General features: G+C 34.4%; 1 protein-coding gene across 11 annotated transcripts in view; it reads right to left on the bottom strand.

Annotated features, from left to right (window-relative positions):
• PSPC1 (paraspeckle component 1) overlaps positions 1-24,410 on the bottom strand; it is a 64,516-nt gene that overhangs the window by 19,741 nt on the left and 20,365 nt on the right. For 5 of the 11 annotated variants that reach the window (XR_008577046.1, XR_008577048.1, XR_008577041.1 and 2 more), the window contains exons 7-8: positions 13,168-13,225; positions 8,882-9,051 (exon numbers count right to left, since the gene is read on the bottom strand). The exons of 5 other annotated variants lie outside the window; for them this stretch is intronic. Coding sequence is in view for 2 of the 6 variants with exons in the window: in XM_054825039.1 (XP_054681014.1) it covers positions 8,882-9,051; positions 13,168-13,225 (228 nt within the window). In the remaining 4 variants the exon portion in view is untranslated. Of the gene's footprint in view, positions 1-5,093; positions 5,568-8,881; positions 9,052-13,167; positions 13,226-24,410 lie in introns of those variants that run through there. One more of the 11 variants, XM_054825021.1, reaches the window with a different exon arrangement.

The raw sequence follows: 24,410 nt of genomic DNA, 5'->3' as shown, positions 1-24,410 counted from the left end.
TTTACCAAAACAAATGGAAAAAACTTATCAACATGTGTATGCAATAACAGAGTTCTTTTTTGAATCTCAAACCTCTTATTATGAGCATTTTATCCCCTATTCAAGGGACTACAAACAGATCAGTAAGTTTTTACCCACAGCTACAAAGATTTTTTTTTAATGTGATTTGGGTATAAAATAATCATTATACAAAAGCATTTTTAAAAAATATTTTACCTATAAGTACACTATGTTTATCTCTGAACTTAAAACTTTTCTGAAGAGTTCCTTCAATTAGGAAAAAATGGTTGCAGTTTTATACTGCTTTTCTGAGGAAACCCATCTCTTACTGCTTTCAAAAGTCAGGCTGAGGTCATTAATATGAATACCTCCAAATTGCAATTACATTAGTTCTCACAGTCGCTTAAGGAAGTTCAAGATGGAAAAGACCTATTAAATCTATCCCATTGAAAACAAACACATTGAGGGCTTGTTTCCATGCGTTTAAAAAAATCATCAAAAGTATTGTTTACATAAAAATTTAACGTTCAGTTTATCCATTCTACAACTTACATTTTAGACCTAGATAACTTGATTTTGATAAACTTCAGTATGTCATGGATTACTGTGAAAACAAACCTGAAATGCCTATCGCTATGATTTAAAAAATATTTTATGGGGAAAAACCCTAAACTATTAACAAATCAGATTTCTTCGTAACAGCAAAACATCAAAGTGGTGAGACCACCTAGTAAGTATATTTTACAGTATAACCCAAGGGGCAACAAAAAGCCAATCCAATGCAAAAAATTACACCTGACATCAAGTTTTGCAAGTTTCTAGTCAATCCTTCTATTAAGTTCTCACATTTCATTGAATGGATTTTCAAGAAAACAAATACTTCTGGGATAATACAGTTCATCGTTTGCCACTAAACTAGCACTGAATAGCCAATAATCTAAAGGAGTAATGTCCAAACTGTTTTCCATAGGCCACACTCACTATTCAAGAATCAGGGAAGTTTGGACTGATATTCCCTCATGCTAGAACTGAGGTAACAGCCCAAGGAAAACACCAAATCCCAAGATGGTTCTGCATCTTAATAACACAGTGCCCAAATTAATAAATTCAGGCCTCCTGAGAAGACAATTAAATTGCATTTGAAATATGTGCTCCCTCAAGTCCCCCAGTCTTGGCCCCAAGCACAAGCTAACACGAGGTGCTGGATGCAGACTCTGTAAAACCCCCTATGGACATGCACCACTTCAAGTCTCAGGAATGGGATTGAGAATCTGTTCATATTTGTGGTCGGATGTAAACTGACCCCATCAGTTGCCACCCAGCTTTCCCTGCCATTTTAATAGTTCTATTATAATATATTTTGTCTTCACTGAGAAGGGAAGAATTATGATCCAAGTTGTTATACAAAAAAATATTAAGAAGTATGGCAAAAAATTAGTTTCCACAACATGCTCAAGTAAAATGAGCTTCATGCCAGAGCATACCACTCATTTGCTGAGCATCTCACCTCAAAGCATATTCTCCCTTCAAAAGGCCTAAGGGGTTTTTTCACTTGAGAATCTTCCTTTAGATCAGTTATTTCAGCATTTTTGAGCCAAGTTACCTTGAGGCAGATTGTGATCATTTAACAATCAGTACTTCATAAAAGTCAATGCATTTGTATGTAGTACCCTTTAAAATAATTTATTACAGATTATTCTATTTTTCAAGTTAAAAAAATCTGAAATCAAAACTGGAAAAAGGGAAAACTGAGTTTGGTGTTAACATTTTAAAACATGATAGTATACTTTAGATCAGAATGTTCCTCAAAGAATGCATACTACAAAATCCTACTGGATTATGGTTAAAATTAATTTAATGTAACATTTAGTTCATATTGTCTTCTTGCCATTTATTTTAACCTTTTGTTCTAGTAAGAGTATCCAGCTAATCATATCTTTGTGTCCAATTGGATAAAATAGATGTGCACAATAAATAAAACAACTTAAGGTCAGGAATTTTCTTTCTGGATAATCCAAAGTAATTTCTAAGTATCTTTCTTAGGAAATAAATACAGTCAAGTATATCTGAATTGCCACCAAGTTTCCCAAGACATCAACGTGCTTTATCTAATGAGCACACTGGACAAAACTACAAAGAAATTAACTCACAATCAAAATTAATTTTATGGTTTTAAGTGCCAAATAGCTCCCCTTCAAATGACTGAGGTGATAAATGCAAATGCAGCTAAACAAGCTGGATTCTAGTGGTGGTGTGTTTTCTTTTACTTAAATGGAATAGTAAAGCTTTGCTATTTTTAAGTATTAAAATTGTATCTCGTGAAAATTAAGCACTTTAGACTGCAATTTCAGGAATGATGTAACAACTCAGTAAGTACAACCAAAAGTAAGTTCATAGTAGTTGTCAATTTCATACCCTTTCCAAGTTTGTTCTACCACAGCATATAGCAGAAAGAGTCAGGACTTCACTGTGCTTTCTAGTCAAACAGACCAAGGACAGTTAAAAACTTAAGTAAATGTGTACATAGAAAAAAATGATAAACTGATCGGTCAGATGAGGAACAAGAAAAATTAATCACTTCCAGCACATGGGCAGCACCTTCAAGCAAAAATCCTGCTTGGCCACATCTACATACTATTTTTAAGAATCAAATTTGGACCACTCCTTTTCTAACAAAATTTTCTGTTTATCTTATAGCTAGAGTCAGTTACTACCACATACGGAAAAATAAAAACCACTGCCTTTATTGTTGAGCTGTATACAATCGACATGGCCAGGCAGCCCTAAGAAAGCTTTTAAGAGCAGAATTTGGCAGCCTGTCAGCAGCTACAAAAGGAATTCTTCATGAAATCTTTAAAGTGTGCCCAATTCAACATTTTTGTATTTATTTTTTAGGACTTAAAGGCTCAGTTCATGGATATTTAAAAAGAGATCAGATGATTTTCTGCAGTAAGGACAGCAGACAAACCCACTGCTACCATGCAGCGGAGCCATCCAAGTCAAGAGTTTTACAGGAAGGGTAGCTCACAACTATGGAATGAAAATCACAATATTAAAATCTACAAAAACTTTCGAATACCTACATAGCTCCGCTTGCTAGCAAAAAAGCAGTGCAACAAACAGGCACTTAAAATACCATGAGGATGGCAAAGAAAGAATGAATCACTTTTTGCAGATTTGGTACGTTTAATGTACTTCTGAAACATACTTGAATAATACAAGGATGAAGGTTTCAGTATTTGAACAAATATACAGGAATTAGCCAAAAGGACTAAATGACACAGCCTTTTCCTTTGAAAAACTGAACAGACCTCTTGAACCTAGTTCAAGTTATATTTAAAACATGTTCCCCTTACAGCTTTACAGTTTAGAACTACCAACTCACACCAGTACTTTCTCAATCCCCATAAAAATGCCACGTACAAAGGCAGAAAAGACAAAAGTAATCTAATATTTAGACACCGATGCAAACTGCATTTTCAACTGAATGCGGTACACCAAAGCAGAGAGCTTAAGTAGTTGCTATATGCAAACACTAGTTTAAACTTAGTGAAAAACAACAATTTTCCTAAATGTTGAGGTTTAGGAATAGTGTGCTAAGTAAAACCATTTGCATGTTTTTTGGAAGAATGAGTACTATAACATGATACATGTATCAGGAAGGAGAAAGAGTATTTCAGACTTTAAACCTAACTCACTACTGCATTACAAACTCTGAAGTGTGGCATTTATCTCAAGTCAAGCAAAAAAGGGCAACATTAAAGACAGTCTAGAGGAAAATGCTGAGTAGTTACAGATGTCACAGGTAAGGCCCAACACGCGGTAACTCCTGAATTGATGAAAATGAAAACAATCTCTATCTTAAGCCATATAACACTGGCAATTTATGTAACGGTGTACTTCCAAAACACCAGCAATGCTGCTATTTTTCTGTTACCCATTTGCTCACAATTCAATTCACCAAGACCATTACTGCTATATTAAGGAGTAACACACACATGCTCTCTCTGCTGCTTGCATCCCACACTATGTACATACCATTCCAATATAATTAGGGCATCATGTTATCGCACGTCAGGTTTTAATCAATTTAGCAATTCATGCAGATAAATTACAGTAATTTCTATTTCTGAAAACATGAGTGAACTGATAAAAAAAGAACACTAATATTTTACAACTATTTTGCACAGGAAAAAAGCAATAGTTACCAAAAATATCCCTATTTTCTTGCCATTACAGGAATAGAACGAATAGGCCTTTTCCATCATCTTCCACGACTGACAAAATCTGTATCATAATAAACTTCCCAATAGTTTTATCATCAGTTTATCTTAAGACTCATCAGCAAATCTAGCCTGAGTTGTGTTGGAAATGGGTATTTTTCAAATTCATCATTCTGTAAAACATTTATTAAGAATACTCATGTGCAATGCTTCTAAATGCGTATTACTCTACTATAGCAATTATTTTAACTGGAAAACATGTATTTACCTCCTAATTAAACAGTTAATAATTGACAACAGACTCGTTTCTGTTCAAACCAACCATTGGGGGAAATGATGCATTACACAGTGGAAGGCTTTAAACCAGCTTGCACAAATGTCTCCTTCCTGGCAATGGCAAGATACTTCAACGATCAGAACACACAGATGTCACAACAGTTTTTCTTCTGTAGAAGCATGGTTTAGGTAAATTCATTCATACTGTTATGAATAAAGCATACATACAGATTGTTTTTCCAAAGGTTTTTCTTTCCCCAAGTTAAATTTTCCAAGAATCTGGAACTGATATATTCTGTTGATAAGCCTATTGTGACTAAGTTTGCAAAGGGAGACTGAGATGCAAGGACACAGTATCCTTGAGAACACTTTGTATAAAATTTGATGCTCTTCAAAAGTCAAAATAAACAAAAGCAGTTGTGTTATAAATTGTTCATAGTATGTACTGCAACATGCAGTTTAGCTAAACAGATTCATTAAAAATGGAACTTTCTTGACACATAGTAGAATCTACGTAAGAATGAAAATGATGCCACTTATAATTAAGCATAAAATTATTCTCACCCAGTATTAGTAATAACATTCCCAAAATCCTTTCAAGTGATTGTTATATTTTATTGTAATCAGATAACTGCATGTTTTACAGCACGGTCACACATTGTATTTTGCTAGTCACAAACACATTGCCTTACATAATGATCTGCATCATTTCTGCTCTATACTACAAAGCCTATCACTGAATACAAAAAAAGTTTTACAAAAGAAACTGTTTTAAAGACTACAATAACAATAAAACCGTTTCCAGATAACAGCTAAAATTATAAAGGCATATCACTGTATAGTTTTACTGGAATTTCTAAACAGTAAGGAATGAAATAAGTTTTAGTATCTGCGACGCTTGTTAGGTCCTTCAAAGTTGCCCCCTGGGTTTCCTCTACCAAAGCCACCAGGTCCACCACTCACGGCACCTACACCACTCATTGGCGGCTGAGGAGTTTCAGAGCCCGTTCTACTAACCAGAGGTGAACCCATCTGTGATGGACCTCCTTGAGGGAATCTCTCATTATGCTAATACAGGTCCATTTGGAACATGCCAAATGTGAGTTACAACAAAAACCACATGTGATGTTGTCATGAAGTTCAGCAGATAGTCCAGCAGAATCAGGATCACACATAGAGGGAAGAAAGGAGCAATTCAATTAGTTATTATGGAAAAAGAGCTGGAAATTAAAGAGCGCTAACGTTATGCTCCAACTTTGTAAAGTAAATTAAAAATTAAAAACTGAAAACCAACTCTGATGCTGAATGTAACTTCATCCTTTCAAGCACATCTGAAGCAATACATATTCTCTATGTAACAGATGAGACAGAAAAGAATAATTCTACACCTGAGCCCTATTCTGCCTTACGTACCAGCTACAATGCTTCTCCCTTAAATAAGACACAGAAACATTGTTAAACTAGAAAAAAAAAATCATCTTTTGTATTTCTAGAGACTGTATGTTTATTCTTTTAATAGCAATATAACCTGAAGACTCATATACCCACATACCTGTGGCTATTTCAGTCCATACTACCTGGAGTCAGCCTTTTATATGGCACTTTAGGAATCTTTAGTTAGACTTTTAAAATCCAGCCCAAAACCTGATACAACTAGTGACAAAATGCGTCATTAAAAAAAAAAAAAAACACACCAAAAAAACCCCCTTGATATATATCTAAAGCTTAACCTGAAATATCAATATAAGATGAAAATCCAGTTAATGTTCCACATTTATTTGCCTTAGTTCTGTGCCTGATATTAATAAAGGTACATGCTCTTACATAGATTAATTTGGCTAGAGCAATTAAGACCTAAAACAGAAAACATACATCTGAGCACTTACAGATTTTATGCAAGTGTTTAAAAATAGAACCCCACATGATGAAATTTAAAACATTACCTCAACATAAACTGTTAAAAGCATAGATATATGGTACAATCAGTTCTTGAAATAACTCATTCACCTGTTGAGGACAGTTATGCTTTCAGAAAAAATTCTTTCTGTACAGACATCTACATTAACTGCCCAGGTATTCAGAGTTCAACAAGAACATTCAAGACTAGCACTTCATTTATATGCCCGAATCAGAGAAGAATTCTTCTGAAAGTCTAACTCCAGTAATAGTAGGAGAGCTCAATAGTTCTAAAATCTGCTAATTCACATATATATTATTTAAAAATACCATTTCATCTATACAGATAAAAATATATGCAACTTACATTATGGTTGCACATATGTGCATTGTTTAAAATTTGACGTTGAATAAGAAAAAAGTTCCTTCAACAGCTGCATAAAGATCTACTACTACCCCAACGTACCTTAAAATCTGCAGCACTGGTTAAAAAATGTTTTAAAATTATCTTTAACTCATGTCAGCTTGTTAGCAATGGATATGAATTTCAACAAATAGCTTATCACATACTCCTGATAGTATTTACCATTTGACTTTTGGACAAAAAGTCATCTTTCCTACAAAGACCCCTCTTTCCAGCTAACAAGAAAACTATAGTAATTAACTACCTACAATAAGGGGGAGGGGGGAAGCTATTTTTAAAATGTTATGTTCAAATACAATCTATGTTTCAAAAGACTGAAGTGGAACAAAAAGATTGCTCCAATTTTCCCCAAAAGACTTCAGAAAAACATCCAATTTAAAAAATGAGAACTGTATTTCTTGTCTATAAAGCATATTCTCCATTTCCCTCTGTGGAAATCAAAATTAACTCTTACAGTGCTTTAGTAGAGAGCCCTCAAAGGATCTTTAAAGTGTCTTTCCAACAAAAGGAAAAATACAGTAAGGCTATGCCTTTCTGTAGGGGCCTGTCCCCCAAATTAAAAACCTTGGAAGTTGTTTTTTTTTTTTTAAAAAAGGCATCATCTAATTTGTCCTTCACTAGCATGCAGAAGAAAACAGAAGTAAAAAAAATTTTTAAAATATGCATATTTTGAAGTGTCAGTATATTCCCTACATTTCCATATCTGGAATGACTTTTTGTAGAAAAACAACAATTTTAGATACTATTATTTATAATACCATGTTCTTTTCCTTATACCTCTTTTTCAGTGCCCATGTAGTCACAAGAGAATGTTCCAGAGGTGACCAGTAATACAGTGGTCTCCAGCAAAAGCATCTCTGAAAACAGTATTTTGTGAAAAGCATCCCCCCCTGCTTTGTGAGAAATGATACAACTGATAAAATGAGCTGGCTCCTATGATGTGAAGTGAGATCTTCTTTAACTGGTAAAAACCCAACTTACTATGTATTTTGTGCTCAATAAAAATCTCGTTTTCCTCTAAGGAACAAAGGATTTTGTCCAAACTTCATTATACCGATTGCTCAATCACGGACATCTTGAGAAGGCATATATGTATATTAAAAAAAAAAAAATACAGCTACAAAATGCTTCTGTGTTCCAATAAAACTACAATGGAGTCACTGTTTATACTCCTTTCTATCACACCACGACTAGAACATCCCCAATATCTATTTACAGAATAATACTGAAAAATATGTAAAAATCAGATTAAAAATTTTATAGTTGTTTCTCTACATAAGACATTACAGCTAGGAAAAGTGACAGGCTATGAGAACAGAGCAAAAACAGCTAGTGCTCTAACTGCATCCCAGTGGATATCTGCTCTTGATAAAAAAATTCCAGATGTATACAAGACATTCCCTACCACCTTTGGTAAGTGGGCAATATTATTTTTCTGGTATTGATATGACAATTATCCCTAACAGCTGTTGGCATACATTTTCCAAGTGATTTAATTACTGTCATAATCTCATGTTTTCAACAGTGTTAGAAAGGAAATAAAAAAACACTAAAGTAACTTTAAAAAATTAAATAGTTTACACAAAGATATCTTCACACTACATAGCTTCCAACATTTAACTGTTCATCAAAAACCCCAGCAATCAAACACATAGACTAGTTTCACAAAAGAAAAAACAGCAAATGCCTGAATTTACAGATTACTCTGGTATGTTGTTCCTCTTTCACTTAACAGAAGTGATTTCCTTCTATCAGTTTTTCGTGACAGGTCATACATGCGGTTTTGCCACGAAGTGCTGTACATTCTAACCTCAATTTACAGCCCGGTTACTGATCAAAGAACTCGCCCTGTTCCTAAGGGAAGTAGGATTTTCCTAGTAATATCAAATAAAGATTTCCCTCCTGTGTTGTAAATTATTTGCATGAACAAGTTTTATCAATTACTTTGAGTAGATTCAAAACCTGTAACATGCTCTTACTCAGTGTGAAAATATCTTTGGTAACAAAAATGGGCCATGAAACATGACAGCTATTCAAAGTAATTAAATGTGTGATACGTTACCACTGTTCCATTATCTGGCATCATTGGTGTTCCCATATTTGCAGCTCCTTCTGGTCCCATGGAAGGACCAGGACCCATTGCAGGGCCAGGTAAAGTTCCTCTGTTGTTCATATTCATACCCATCATTGGAGGAGGGCCTTGGTTACCAGCAGGTGCTGGGCTAAACGCATCTATGCAAAACAATCTATACTTAGAGCTGTCCTATCTGAATTTTACAAGAATAAACAAACAATTTACAATACTTAAAAAGCCAAATGTACAGGACTTCTAATACTTGAAATAAAAAAAAATATTCTTTGAGACTGTACATTTATCTCAATTATCTGCTTTTAAACAGATTTTCATTAATCCTATTATTTTGCATTACATAATTTGCCTCACGTATTTAAAAATCCTGAACTTTACAGCTAAATATAGCTGTACAGTTTCTATGCAGGAATTGAAGTGCTCATATAGCATATACATATGCAGTATACACACCACAAATAAGCAAAAATCTCAGGTGATTTTGCAGTAATTGGCAGCTATAAGGCAACTTGGCTCTTTAGGGATCACAACATATTAAATACGCATTTGCAAGAACTGTTCTACTAGTATTATGTTAACCGCATATACTTTTACAGTATATTAGTCTAACATCTAAAAGCAATAACAAAGATGGTACTCAACTTTACAACAAATCATTTGTAACATGACATAAATCTTACACTTAGATGCAATTTATTATAGTAAAAGTACCAGAAAACTAAGGGAAGTTTTGTTAGAATTGAAAATGACAGAACAGTCTCCTCCAAAATTCTCATTCACAGTAAGAGGTAAAATATCTTTTAAGGAGATCATTTAGCTGTAAGATTGCGTTAGGAAACGCCACTCTGCCTGTACCCACTAACACACTCAACAGGTAGGTAAAACTGCCCTCGTAACATTTTCATGTTGTTCTAAGAAAAAAGACTGACTATACGTAACATTGACATCTGTTATTATGAAATATCATCAACTTTAAGACTGGTGGTGATGCATTCCCTCCTCCACCCTTGACAATAATCCACTCTTTTCAGCCAAAAGTGCACATCCAAAATTTGATAATGGAAGAAGATATGCTTTCAGAATCTAGCCTACATTTTAAGTCATAACAACATACAAGAATATCAAGAAATCTGACATGTTGCTAGATTAATAAACCTGTTATTTTTATTTCAAAATAATCAAACTCTCATCTTCTCATCACAACTGTAACTTCTTTAGTAATGAATATATAATAAATGTAGATCATTTTAAGTAGGCCTTTTAGCAGAGATACCGTACAGTGACCATCTGCAGGTATGCAAAATTGAATTTTTATTACCTGCCCTGAGTACCCCTATCACAGCAGTCAGTGAAACCACTGTATCCAAGACACTGCTGCTAAAATTGCAGACCTGGGCTTGATCATATTCATTATGCCAACTGCAAGCTGCTTAGCAAAAACAATCCATGCAACGCAGTGGCACATGTAAAGTGCTAAACAAGTTTATTAGAGAAAAATCCTGCATTTTTGAAAAGCAGAACTCAAATGAGCCTACCAATTAGAAACTCCAAGACCCATGACACTAAACCAAAGCAAATGTATGTGCAAGTTGGATGCTTCTTGCCTACCCCCCAGCATGATCAGTTCACGTAGCAGGTAAGATTATGCTACAATTCAAGAGAATTAAAGTTGAATATGCCCTAAAACTGTTTTTCAGTGTCATCCATTCAGTGACTAAGTACGGAAGGAAAAGGAGAAGTCTAAACTGCCAACATAAGGAACAACTTTTAATTTCAGAGGCAGGACTACCATGATGACAGCGCTTAGTGCTGGTGGTAGTGCCATTAACTAAAAGCAGTCAATGCTCAATTATCTGGCTTGCTTACCAGCCTAATTAAACTTAGCCAGCTGGCCACACAGAGATAGTGTTCACTTACCCTTCAACTGCAACAAAGTTCTTATCCTCTGCATCATACAAATGCACCAGATTGTTTCCAGGGTGACATATAGCAACCCATACTATCAAACCTCTATATTTATTAAGCTGGTTTCAGGCAGAGTCAGCTCTCGCTGGAGGATGACTAGGGAGCGTAATGCAAGGATAGAGTGGGGCCCTGCACAGTTTCAGCAAGAGGCCAGTATGGCATTTTAGCTATCCCTCAGAGATCCTCCTAGCTCCAAAGCCGATCCTAAAAGCTAACCACTTGATTGCCCGTTCTTTTTGGTGGGACACTGATGTTAGCAGTTAATTCACCAGACCAAGTTCAACAACAGATGGAAAGTAGTCATCGGTATTCATGCCACGATGCGCACACTAAAAAAAAAGTCTTTTTCTACAATCTGGAAGGCTGATAAAGTATACTCTAAGTGTCCAAACTGCACATGCCAAGGTCTGGCACAGCTGGCAACAAGCCACAGCCAATAATCCTCATCAATGCAGAGATAGTTCCCAAAAAAAGCCTTTTCTTTTTTTTTTTCATACTGAAAAGTTTATCAGCTGCACTCAGCTTTACAGACCCAGATAAGTGCTATTATAAGGCATACAGATTCTCTCAGAATTTGTTTGCCACAGAAAACAATGTAAAAATGAGCGGGTCCTGCACAAGTCAGTCCAAGACTAATTAAATTCATCACAGAGGTACCTTGCTTTCACACAGCACTATCATGCAGGTTATTTCCATTACTGAAGATATTCCAGCTACCCACTGTCCCACATGATGAAGTCGCAAATGGCACAGGTAAAGGCCAGTTAAAAATAAAGGTACAATTCTAACAGAAATGTTGAGACAGGATGCTAAGATCGACAATCAAAGGTCTATTATTTTAAGGTCTACTGCTGGTTTTAGGGGTCAGGGTTTTTTGGTTGTAGTAGTGGGGTTGTTAATGGGGACTGGGGGAAAAAAAAATCTCTACAGTGAGCTAACCTAAAATCCAGATACTGTAGAAACAAACAATATCTTTACCTATTTGCTATGGGTATTTTTCCCTTTTTAAAATAGTAGTTCAGTCTTACTATAACTTATTTCTAAAATTTTATTTATTTCTAAAAGCATTTGTTTCAAGTTTAAAATCAAATCATAACACAAAACTTACAAAACAAGACTATGGTGAACATCACTGTTAAACATTAAAACCTGACAAGAAGAGGGCTGTGCTAGAAATACACATTTAAAATCTGTACACAAAAAGTGTACCATGTGGATCTGGACAACTGGCACAGTATCAGTATTTACAAAGTCTCCTAATTAATTTTCAAGTAGACTGCAATAATATACAAAAGTACAACTATAAAATAATCTAGTCAGAATTTATGCTTCATCTTATTATTTGTAGATTAACTTCACAATATCTTCCTTTAAAATTATTTTTAAAGCTTCTCATCTTCACTGAAAGAAAAAGCCTGTTTCTATTTTGCAGCTAAAAATGTGTCTCAATTAATAAATGCAAGGAAATGGTGGATAAAGTATTTTAAAGTCTGGACCAAGCAGATTTAGTTGTCTATAAATTCACATTACTCAAAAACTCAAGTGACAATGTTTACTAAGTTTTATAAAGTACTTTCAAGTTTAAAATACACAAAAATAGTATTAACTTTAAATTGTCATCTTAATTTATTTTAAATTAACATCAGGAAACCTCCAAGAGTTAATACAGTTTAGTAAGATTTGGGGTTTAAGAAATATTCTAAGTTTCAGTCTTGTTTAAAAGCAGATATTCTGGATAAGTAAGATTCCAAACTGTTTCAGTCTGCATATGCAAAGCATATGCATTGATTATTAAGAAACAGTTTTTAGCAGTGACAGTATCTTAAGTCACAAAAGTGAACTGAGAATATTTGCAAATACGAACTTGCAATAAATTAGAACACCGACCACATTATTCATTAACCTTTTGTCAGGTATGTTAATAAGAACTTACCGATTCTAAGCTCTTATCATTTTACTGCACACAATTACATTCCCAACTTCTCTGAACAGGTAGTTCCTCCAAAAGAATGCCAAATACTTTCCAAACAGAAAATTCCTCTTTTGTATCAGATTAATTTTCAGAGTATCACCTTTCCCTGCCTTTTTGTTTCTCTTAACTTGCACATCTTATTTTTCACCCACAGGCAGTCAAAACAATAAAGATACAAAATATGTGAGGTTGTTTTATTTCCTAACACTGTTTAATTTTTTTTAGAGTAGTTGTCACTAATTAATAGTGCTTGAGTAACATGTACAGTCCCAAAGAAAGAGAAATTTTACATTATAGAAGCCTTTTTCCTTCAGATCCCTACCTCCCATGTTTATTGCTCCACGAGGACCCATATCACCCATTCTCATTTCCTGTTCTCTCTGAAAGTAAACATAGTTTTCATGGTCAACCTATCATTCTTAGAACTTACAACATTCCCATTTACTCCATGAAAATAAAAATTTTCAAGTTTCAAAAGTCTCCATCGATTACAAAAATGTACAAGTTAATTATACTCCCGTTTTTATAAAATCAAATAGAATATTAAGTTCAATATAGTAATGTTGTACATTTTTGCATAATGCTAAAGGTTAAATATCACAAGTTTCATTTATCAGATGCAGCAGTCAAGAGCTCCCGAACAGTTGTGATCAGCTGCAAACGAATCCATTTTCACACAGTGTTTTTCATTAATAAGTATATTTACTTTTTAACTGTAAATAAAGGTCTTATTACAGTATTGCCTTAAGGCCGTGGTTCAGTAACACAGTCAATCTGGCTTTACAACTCAAAAATGCTTGACTGGAAATCAAGCTCTGATGTGTTAAATCATAGTATATAAACGCAATCTGCCAGTTCATCTTTGTTCAAACAGTTTCGACTTAACTTGGTGATGGCGCATTTTTTGATAAATTATATCATGCTGTTGATATGTTAGTTCAGATACCGACTATCCTTTTGAAACCAGCATTAAAATGTAGTATCAACATAAACTATATAGCATGCATTTAAACACAAATAACACACCAAATTGATCCAGATTCAATTGATGCTCAGTTAATCCAACAGCAAAAGAGTTCTGACATTACTGATCATGAACCACGGCCTGCCGTGAAACAATACTCAAAAGACAGTACCCAGAGTGGCAAAAATCATCACTTGTGGGAAAAGAAAGTACACCTATCACAGATAATTCCAAGAGATTTTAGTATTACTGTTTACATCAAAAGAATGAAATAGAAACAAATTCACAGTTCAAAATGAAAACTAATGAAACTTATACAAAAATTTTTTTCTCATGAGTTTTCTGCAAGAATGTTAATGTATATTCCACTCTTTAGTGAACACAGATGTGCCAAGAATAAGAAAAATTTACCTGGTTCCGAAAATCATTCCACTTATGATTTAAGAATATAAATTCGGATGTATTTTGAAAACATTTCCATATACTAGGCAAATGAATCAGTCTTGCTAAAAGCAATCTTTAAACAGAAATATTAATCAAATTAAAATACATTCATAGTATTCTTACGGTTTTACAAAACTGCTTTTTGTTCCATCATGTTTGGGATGCCAAACGAGTCATCTTCTTCACACGCTTAAGCAGCAGACACCAATATTTGACAGAACAGTCAATAGTTTTGTAAAAGTATCCTGGTATGGGAAATTGTTGTAAGATACACGACGAAAGGCTCTCATGTCAATATCTTTGTTTCTAATAACTCATATTAACATAGAAAATGTACTTAAGAAGATTATACACTATTTTCAAAAGAATATGGCTTAGAGTGGAGAGGAAAAGGCCTCGTAACTGAAAGACACAGGCAGGTTTTAAGGTCCGGCCATGAAAGGCCATTGATGAACACTAAGGACCTTGTCTTCTGACCCTAGAACCCACGTTACAACTTTATAACAGAACATGCAACTACTTTGTCAGACCTTTCACAGTAATGTGAACTGACATTTTAAGTAAAATCAGCAGCTCTATTAGGATCAATCATACCCACAAATCGATACCAATGAGTTAGTCACAGAAATCAGCATTCAACCTTGTTGATATTAGTCTTCTTTTACACCTCAGCATTGACATGAAGCAGCAGAAGGAAAAGTGGTAGATCATCCCTAACGTCAATCCCTAGCCCAATATCGTAGAAAAACACTGTGGCTATCAGTTTACAATAATCATACTGTGCGTGCATGCATATGCGCATATGTGAAAACAGGACATGCCACAAACAGCTGTGAGATACTCCAGCTATGAAGGCAAGTACCAGATTTTTAATTACTGCACATAACTTACTTGATATAACACAGGTGCAACTGCAAGTTGGTGGTTTTTTTAATGTGGAATGTACCAAGCACCAGCTAGATATGAATATTAAGTATAAAGCTATAAAGTTGTACTAGTTACTAGAAATTAACTCGTTTTCTTTGCAAAGGATAGAAGCACTGGCAAGCTAGTACACTTTTTTTAAAAAGCGTGCTACACTTCCTCCTAGCAATAAATTGTTTTTTTCTCAGCTTGAAATGCTACCAGTCTTCAGTTAACAATAAGTACAACAAAAGAGAGGGGTAGAACCTGTAATTTTTACTTTTTTTTTTAGTCTAGTCTAACCTTTGTAACAAAAAACGTTCAGTAATTATTTGCCATTTTGTAGCTTTAACTTTGGTGTTGAATTATTACCATATAAAAAACATTTCAGCTATAGACTCAAGATCCATAAGTGTGCCTTATGATCTCTGCTGCCCGTTAATCTATCGACATGCCTACAAGAATTATTATTATTCCTAATGTTGCATGTTAACAACTTATGTTCTCTTGAATTTTCAGCACTGGGAAATTCTTCTATACTATTAACAAGGAATTAGTAAATTTAAGTTAAATCCCCTGTGAGAGAAAATACTCAATTTCAAATGTTAACTAACAGCATATATCATTAATGTAATTAAATGCTTGCCATGTTAACTATAAAAATATGTGCTTGGATAATTTGCCAAAACCTGTATTTGCAGCAGTCCAGGTGGTAACAAAAAATCAGTCCTACCCCACACAAATCATGTCCCAGACAGCTATTTACTATGCAAGCATAAACAAGTTACTGCAGGTAAGTTAGGTCAATTATTCCATGGGTTTTGCCCAGAATATGACAGAGAAAGTAATACCAACAGGCAGTTATGACAGAGTAGCCGAACCAGGGCTGGTTGATATTCCAGCCCACCTGAGGGCTTCGTTCTTGGATACTCAATCCCTTTGCAGAACATAACAATGGTAGCGTTATCTTCTCAGAGCTTCTTTTCCTCACTATGCAACTCCCCATTCTTCTGTTGAGTAGCAGCCTGCTTCAGCCCCTTCCCTGAAGCCACCTATAGCTACCGGTAACAGGGAGTTAAAATTGAGCATCAAGACAGGGCTGAACTTTTACTAGAGAAATATACAGGGAGGCGATTAAGAACCTCTGAAGTCACCTGGTACCTGGGAAAACAACTTAAACTGGAAGAGAACAAGAAAAACGGATGATATGCAATTATAGGGGGGGAAAGAAAGGTGTAAGACAAAGAATGTGTAGTAAAGTGTAACTTAACCTTTGAGAAGATAAAAAAATACAAAGGGAAGCAAACAAAGAATAGCATCCTACTGTAAAAGGGTAGCTGTTTACATAACTCAAAAGAAAGCTTTCCGAATGACTTCTCTTGCAGGATTCTTGTAAAATACTTCAGAACTCACTAATGCAAACAAACCTCAAGAAGGTCCAATTCATCTGATGAATCTGATACATCATTTGCTTTTAGAAAAAAACCTGCTATGATGGCAACTATAGCATTATTCTTGCTAATTACTTTACATACAAGCATTAAAAATGAGATTTCCTCACAATTCCAACTCATTTTAACATCAACTGTAAAAGTAGATCTACACAAAAATATTGAATACCTCCAGTTTTCAAATTAGATATATATTGGACATTTAACATAGTATCGATTCTCCTCTTCTTACGAGTACCAGAAACAAGATTTCTTAAGCATTTGAGGTATACCATGCACAATGTTCTTACACCTCAATCACCACTGATACCAGTAGTCTAAGTATACTGAGAACTGCTAAGATGATTCTTCCTGGATTTTTTAATATATTAGTGTATTTTTAAATTCATTCTATAAAACCATGAAACTAACTGTTTTGAAAAGACACCTAAGAATTTATATAGGAGAATATATCAGATGCAATTCCTTTCTCATGCTGAAAATAAAAATACAAGTAGTTATAAAACTGTTTGGGGTTTTTTAACTGACAAACCAATATTACTTTTTTCAGGAAACAGGCCTTGCAATTGCAGCAGCCCAAAGAAAATTAAAAATCTTGTCTCCAAATGATGGAGGCAAAACTTCATGCTAACAAAACTGTCAAACGTTATGGTATGGAATAAATACAGCATGGAATATTTTAGAACAGCAAAAAGCAAGATAAACAGAAATATTAAGATGACAGATCATACTGTTTCCTTCAAGTGTTTGTGGCCAGGAGATGCACTTCCCAATTAACATCAGACTATTCACTCAGCTTTCAACTAAAGAATGGTGACCAAAATAATGCTAAGACACGGGATCACAAAAATGCTTTATCAAAAAAAAAAAAAAAAAAAAAAAAAAGAGAACACTTACCCCATAAACTTAAACTTGCACATTAAAATCAGTAACTTAATTAGCACTTTATCTAGGCTGTGTGTGTAGAGCAAAATGTAATTCACAGTGCTGCTGATTCACACCTACTTTCATTAACATAGAAACTGAATTCTATTCTCTAGCAGACTTTCTATTTGTCAAAATATGTATGACACTTCTCTACCTCTTACTAGAATTCATTTTGCCCTTCTAGAGTGTTTTATTTCATTAAGTTCTTTCTAGAAAAGAAAAATTATTTCCAAAGGCCTCTCCAGGAGGCTTAAGACCATTAAGGCTTACCAAAATTGTAGTTTACTGAAAGATGCCTGTATTTTAAAGACATAAATCATACCAGTGGTTAAAACTGCTAGTTTGGCAATCAAAACTAGAATTTGGGGGATAGTTTTGATTGTGCATTATTTGTCTTTTCCTCAAAATATTCTATTATTTCACTCCAATAATTCATTGGAAGTTAAGCTGCCAGCAAAGAATTAAAGTAATAAAAGCCTTCTCTTCCACCCACCCCCTCTTGTCACCTTTCCCTCTTTGGTTATCCATCGATTAAGATCTATACAGAAGATCCAAAAGTTACAATATCCCAAAATAGTTAATTTTATTCCATCACATGCATTAATAATAACTAATTTTAAATGAAAAATACTGATCTTCTTTCAAAATCCAAGATTTCCATGTATTCCTGAGCACTGCAACCTACATCCAGAGCTAATTCCTGGGTGTCATACTAGATGATTCCAGAGATCTCTTCCAGCCTAAACTACCCAAGAATTCTATGAACTGAATGCTAGCTCCCACCCAGGAGTTTGAAAAAAAGTTCTCTTTACTTCATACAAAATTAAACATGGAAATGCATTAAACTAGATAACAGCTAAAGTAAATGCCGCTATAAAACATGTAGCACACAGTAAATTACACAGCCCTATTTTTGAATAGAAAGTCTAATGAATTTTCATTAGGTTTAATAGCTGTGAGCAGGACTTGGTCTTTGAGAAAAACATTATAACGGGGCTAGAGCAGATAAAAACAATTTCCTCCTTGGTGACTCAAGTCACGAATAGAATTGATGGAGATGACTCACTAAGGTACACCATTAAAAAACCCTAAATGTTAAACTACCTACCACATCAGTAGAAACAGGAATAAACATTGCATGAAATACATCCAGATACGTGTATTCCAGTGAATGCTGCAAGTTGGGAAAAACCTTCCTAATGGTAGCAACAATGATAATTACAGCTGTTGAAAAAAAAAAATCCCAATTTCCCTTATGGAAAAAAACCCCACTATTATTAGTCCAGTGCTTTTCTTAAATATTTCCATCATTTCAATAAGACTGTAAAGGAAGTATCAATGTTATTAAGATAGGGGAATTTCTTTTAAAAGTAATTAACAGCAAAAGTATAGGAAAGTATTTGGGAAAAACCTCCATGTGCTACATCTTTGTTCTCTTTTTGTTTTGGGAACAAGTAAGAAAGGTCTTCAACTTTTGTGAGGCCTTCCCTCATTTCCCTTAACACTGGAAAAGATAGAAATGGTTTGCAGTTTTGTGTGTGAGAGAATACACACATATTCAACACTTCTACCTGACACATTTAGAAGAAACTATTTTCAAAAAGGAAGTTACACATTCTCTCAAATTCACCTTTATTTTAATATTAGCCACGTCTGATCTTTACAAGATGGAAGACAGTTTAAGACCTTTCTTTGCTTAGGTGAAACTAGCTTCTAGTTTCCAAAACATGCAAGTTGTTGGGGTTTTTTTGAGAGAGTATGGTGTTAAATAACTGTGATCATCCCAGTATGCTTTTTTTTTTAAGTCATCCTCCTACAGGTGCATGCAAAACCCCATCTGAAGAAAAGTTGACTTCCTCTCAAAACATCAATCCTCACATGATGTTTAAGTCAGGTCTCCACTGACAGTTTTGGAAAAGAAAGCAGTTTGATTGCACTAATATTACTCACAATACAAAGACATTTAGGGGACACCTCACTAATCAGCAACATTTAATAATCCCCTGAAAGAAAATACTATTTAATACAAAAGAGACAGCCATTAGGTTCATCTAAAAGAGGTAAGCCCACAGACCACCTGTAGGCTCCTCAAATTTGTGAGCATCAAGGAGACTGAAAGATCCCAGAAATTGCAACACATTTTTACTAGACTATAATGTAAATCTCATAGTCTTGGAGCGCTAACGTGCACAGTCATCTATAGTAAAGTCTTATTAATGCAATCTGATTACAAGGATTGAAAACATTCAAGAATGAACAATCATTACATTACTACTATTCTCAAAAGATATTGCTGCCAGTAATCTTTTGTCTTCAGACTAGTTTCAACATGACTTGTAAGATTTTAAGCTTCCTCAAAATCTAAGTCAATGGACAGCTGAGTACATTAATATACTCAGTGTTCTTGCACTGGCCAAGAAAAATTGTGTTTCATACTTTCCAAATACAACTGCTGTTTATAAGAGGCAGCAGGCCACATGTTGTTCTTTCCTTTGTAATGCTGGAGAACCATTATCTTACCTACCAGATTTTACCTACATTTCAGGTGTCCTTTTCTCTTGATTTTTTTAATGCAAAATATTCTAGTTAATTCCACCTCTAAGAAAGCAAACCTGTGACATCCTGTAGAAGATGAGTATATACTTACATAACCAAAAAATAAAACTGGGTCAAAAAAATGTATTTTCTTTTTATAAAATGTGGATCAAAACACCACCATTGAAAGAGGAAAGTAAATTTATTTTTCACAACACAAAAGACTCCCCAACACTCCTGCTATTCATCAACCTCCACATGGCACACTGGGCTTGTTCCAGCCTGGAAATATGTTTCAGCTACTACTTCAAAATTAGCAAAGGGAAAACTAAAAAATCTTGTAGAAAAATACTGATGCAAGAAGGCAAATTAAGAGCTGGTTGAAGTTCTTTCAAGAAAAAGTCAACTGAAAACTGCTAATACCTTAGAGTGAAACCTGTAAAGTCTCACTCTCAGGGAACTGTTAAAACACTGTCAAAAATTGGTTTTTTTCCTCAAAATTTTAGTTTGGGGTAGAAAGTAAACTAGATTAGGAAAACAAAATACTTAAAACTGTTATACAATGGAGACATTTTCTCACTCCTAGGTCATGAAAAGCAGAAAATAACCACTGCTCTGAAACACAGGAATAAGGCAAACTAGAAAAGGCAAATTCAAAATTATGTGAAAAAACGTGAATAATCATTACTAGTTTTCATCTTAGAACAAGTGAACAAAAGAATACTTACTGTCTGAGCCAGAAAAGGCAGTAGCATAAACCTTCATGAATAGACACTTTATCAGTCACTGATTTGGCTGCAGAGATACTCACCAACCTTCAATACTAAAAACTGGCCAATACTACTACAGAAGTTGTCTGCGTGCCTAAAGAGATTTTTCTGAATGTCTTTATCTAGTGACCTTAGACACTAAACTTGAGAATTGCAATCATTTACATAAAATATCCAGAAGTTAGTAACTTGAATAAAAGCATGAATAAATACATTTTCATTAAAGAGCTTATATGCTTTTTAAAGACCTTTTATCACAAAAACTACTGCAGCTTCGTTTTACACACAACTCATACTTTCAGAATGCTGTATTACAGGCCAAAAATTCAAATGACAATCTGACTTGTTAAAAAAAAAGGAAAATAATCTAAAATAAGCCAAGTTTTACCACAGACCCTACTCTGTTGATTATAGAATTTTGCTCCATATTGAGATTTATGTCTTTTCTGCTTCATTATTTTGTCTTGTAATTACTTGCTGCTTCTCTGAATTTTAACGCTGCATTTAAAACACTGCACTAATGTATCATTATTTCTGAGGTTTTCTTCCCACCTCCCCCACTCCCATTTGTTATAATACAGTAAAATATTGTATATACAACATCTACAGAGTAAGACTGACTAAAAAGGTTCCTCGTTTTCTTACAACCTGTGGAAAATGTTATTCACCAGCCAAAAAATTCATGTATACAGAAGCCACAAATTGCATATAAACAACAGCTAGGAATAAAATCCAAATATTTTAATTCCATGCCTCTATTCAATCATCTATATGTCATTTGTTCAGGTAAAGGAAAATTCTACCATGTCCCTTCACTGTCTATGACTATACAGAGCATATAACTGCAAAACCAGACCTTTTTTGAAATGTCATCGCTGTTGACCATTTGAGATCAAACAGGAACACAGGTATTCAGTCAAAATTTCCCCTTGATCTAACAACTAACACTCACAAGGAAGGTAAAATTCTGCTTCTCAAATATTTTAAAGTAACATTCAGAAATGATTTTTCACAAGGCAAGGGTGCTTAGAGAAGGTAACCACTTTAACAGATCTGGAAATCCTTTAAGAAGAAAAAAAAAAGATATCTGTATATTAACTTTTAATAGTAACTTCCTCATTACAACATTCTGTCAATTAATTTGGTTCCACCGTAGTCAATAGCCACTTTAGATCCATGGAACCAATATATAAAAATTCTCCCACTTCTATTACCTTCATTTTTAGAATGACAGTAATGAAATTAGAAACATAAATACAGTTCAACAGCTGAACGCGAAGATTTTTTTTTCATTTGTAATCAATTTAAGGCACTTAACTGTTTACTTACCTGCAAAACTACTTTCTGAAAGCAATACCCACCATATCACCAAGTTCACCATTCATACATGTAATATAATTACATTACATTCACAATGTATTCACATCTTCAGCAGCATATGAGAGAATTTTATGCTGCAGCTTAGAATTATTCTGGGTTTATTTTAGCTAAAGAAATGGCATGAGATAGGTAAGTATCAAAACAGACATCCATGGGAGCACGGAGAATACCTTACTTTTAGAACAAGTTGCAAATTATTTAATTTAAGATGCACTCCACAATGCACCTCGTGGGCATGGAGTTGAAGGGCTGTTTAAGCAGTAACAACGTCTGGGCTAACTGTACCATCATGCAGAAATACGCTAAAATATTTAATGGAAAATTGGGTGTTCCAAAACAATGCTGCATTTTAGACTTCCCAAATGTTAGGTTTTCCTTGCACAGGAAACAAATCTAGGCAAATATTAAAACAGAGTGAACACTTGACTGATTCAAAACAACTGTTTTCACCAACTGCAAGATCAAGGATAAGATGAAGTGGAAGTCATCAATGTTTACTGAGAAGAAAAATTAATCAGCCAAGAATATCCTTTATCATTAAGTGCTTATATAAAAATCTAACTACTTCTTAATTAGAATGTCAAATATAACATTGAAAAATCAACCTGAAACACTTTAAAAGCAACACTAGCTATAGCCACAGTACACTAAATATTACTCTTTGCCAGACTTCTGTATTAACAATTTTTTCCTCACCAAGTAGATATTATACATGCTGAATAAACTGTAACCAGAAAAAAGAAGTCCAATTGTAGTTGCTATCCCATAACTGATCTGAGTTATCAAGTGATTAGAATATGCAAGTATGTGCCAAAAGGAAGCTGAAAGTTAAAGCTTTTCATTGCTACAAGAGGTCCTGTAGGAGAAACTTGTAACAAACACATGCAGTCTTTTATACATGTTATGAATGTTGCGTACAATCAGAATAGTTCAATGTTTAAGATTTCCCCAATGAAGTTCTGGCCTGTCCACACATACAGCACTTAAACATACAAAACATGAACAAAGAAGCATCGATGAAACTTCCTAGTATGAAACCAGGCTCCATAGTTTTCCATCTACATATAGTTTTTCAGCTAGTACTTTTATACAACCTGAAGATCATTCACTGTAAAACAGGAGCAAGATGAGGTAGACTTGAATGAAGAACAACACTCGTTTTTTGAATAAACAGAGTTCTGAGGAAAACAATATATATCATACCAGGCAATTCTAGTATTTTAATCAAAAGTTTAAGAAACTGATCATCTGAGCAAATCCAAATGGATTAAGAAAAAATGCTTTCTAGTTAAATTCCCTGACCCAAGTCCACACACAGTGTAACTCTTAAGCTACAGTGTCTGCTTACATCAAAAGATATCTAACAAAAAAACTATTTTATTTATGTACTATATACCCAAAGGTCAGAATCACGTTAGGGACACAATGGGCATCACAGTGTATAGGGACAAACAAGAATAGCTGGTTCTTACCTAAAAAAAACTAGCTGCTCTATAGATAAACAAATGTTTAATAATTCAGAAAGGGCAGGAGGGAACAAAGACCCCATAAGTAAATCAAATTTTAAAAGTATTATAAAAAAACAGCACTATATACAGAAGAGAAGCTTGAAGAACCTAACTTTGACATTATATTGCCTTTTTCAAATCTTTTGCATTAATACATTTAGAAGAGACCCCAGCGAACCTGCCACAAGCGTATCAACAAAACTGCCTTCAGCAACACTAGTAAAAGCAGCGTGCTTCATATTACATACAAAACAAAACTAACATAAATACTCTTTCATCCTACACAATGCTAAGCCGAAATTAGTGAGCCATTAGCAACTGTCAGAAATCATACCAAGGACAGACTTTTTGGTAGGGCTTGTAGTGATAGGACAAGGAGTAATGGTTTTAAACTAAAAGAGGGTAGGTTCAGACTAGATATAAGGAAAAAAACCATTATGATGAGGGTGGTGAAACACTGGAACAGGTTGCCCAGAGAGGCAGCAAATGCCCCATCCCTGGAAACATTCAAGGTCAGGTTGGATGGAGCTTTGAGCAACCTGATCTAGCTGAAGACATCCCTGCTTATTGCAGGGGAGTTTTAGGTGACCTTTAAATGTCCCTTGCAACTCAAACTATTCTATGATAATGTTTGGGGAAAACATCTTTAAATGGTAAACTTTAACTATATTTGACTCTTTAAA

This window comes from Grus americana, chromosome 1 (assembly GCF_028858705.1).
Source record: "Grus americana isolate bGruAme1 chromosome 1, bGruAme1.mat, whole genome shotgun sequence".
Taxonomy (NCBI): domain Eukaryota; kingdom Metazoa; phylum Chordata; class Aves; order Gruiformes; family Gruidae; genus Grus; species Grus americana.
The sequence above is the reverse complement of the archived record's forward strand: the minus strand, read 5'-3'. Positions and strand labels throughout refer to the sequence as shown.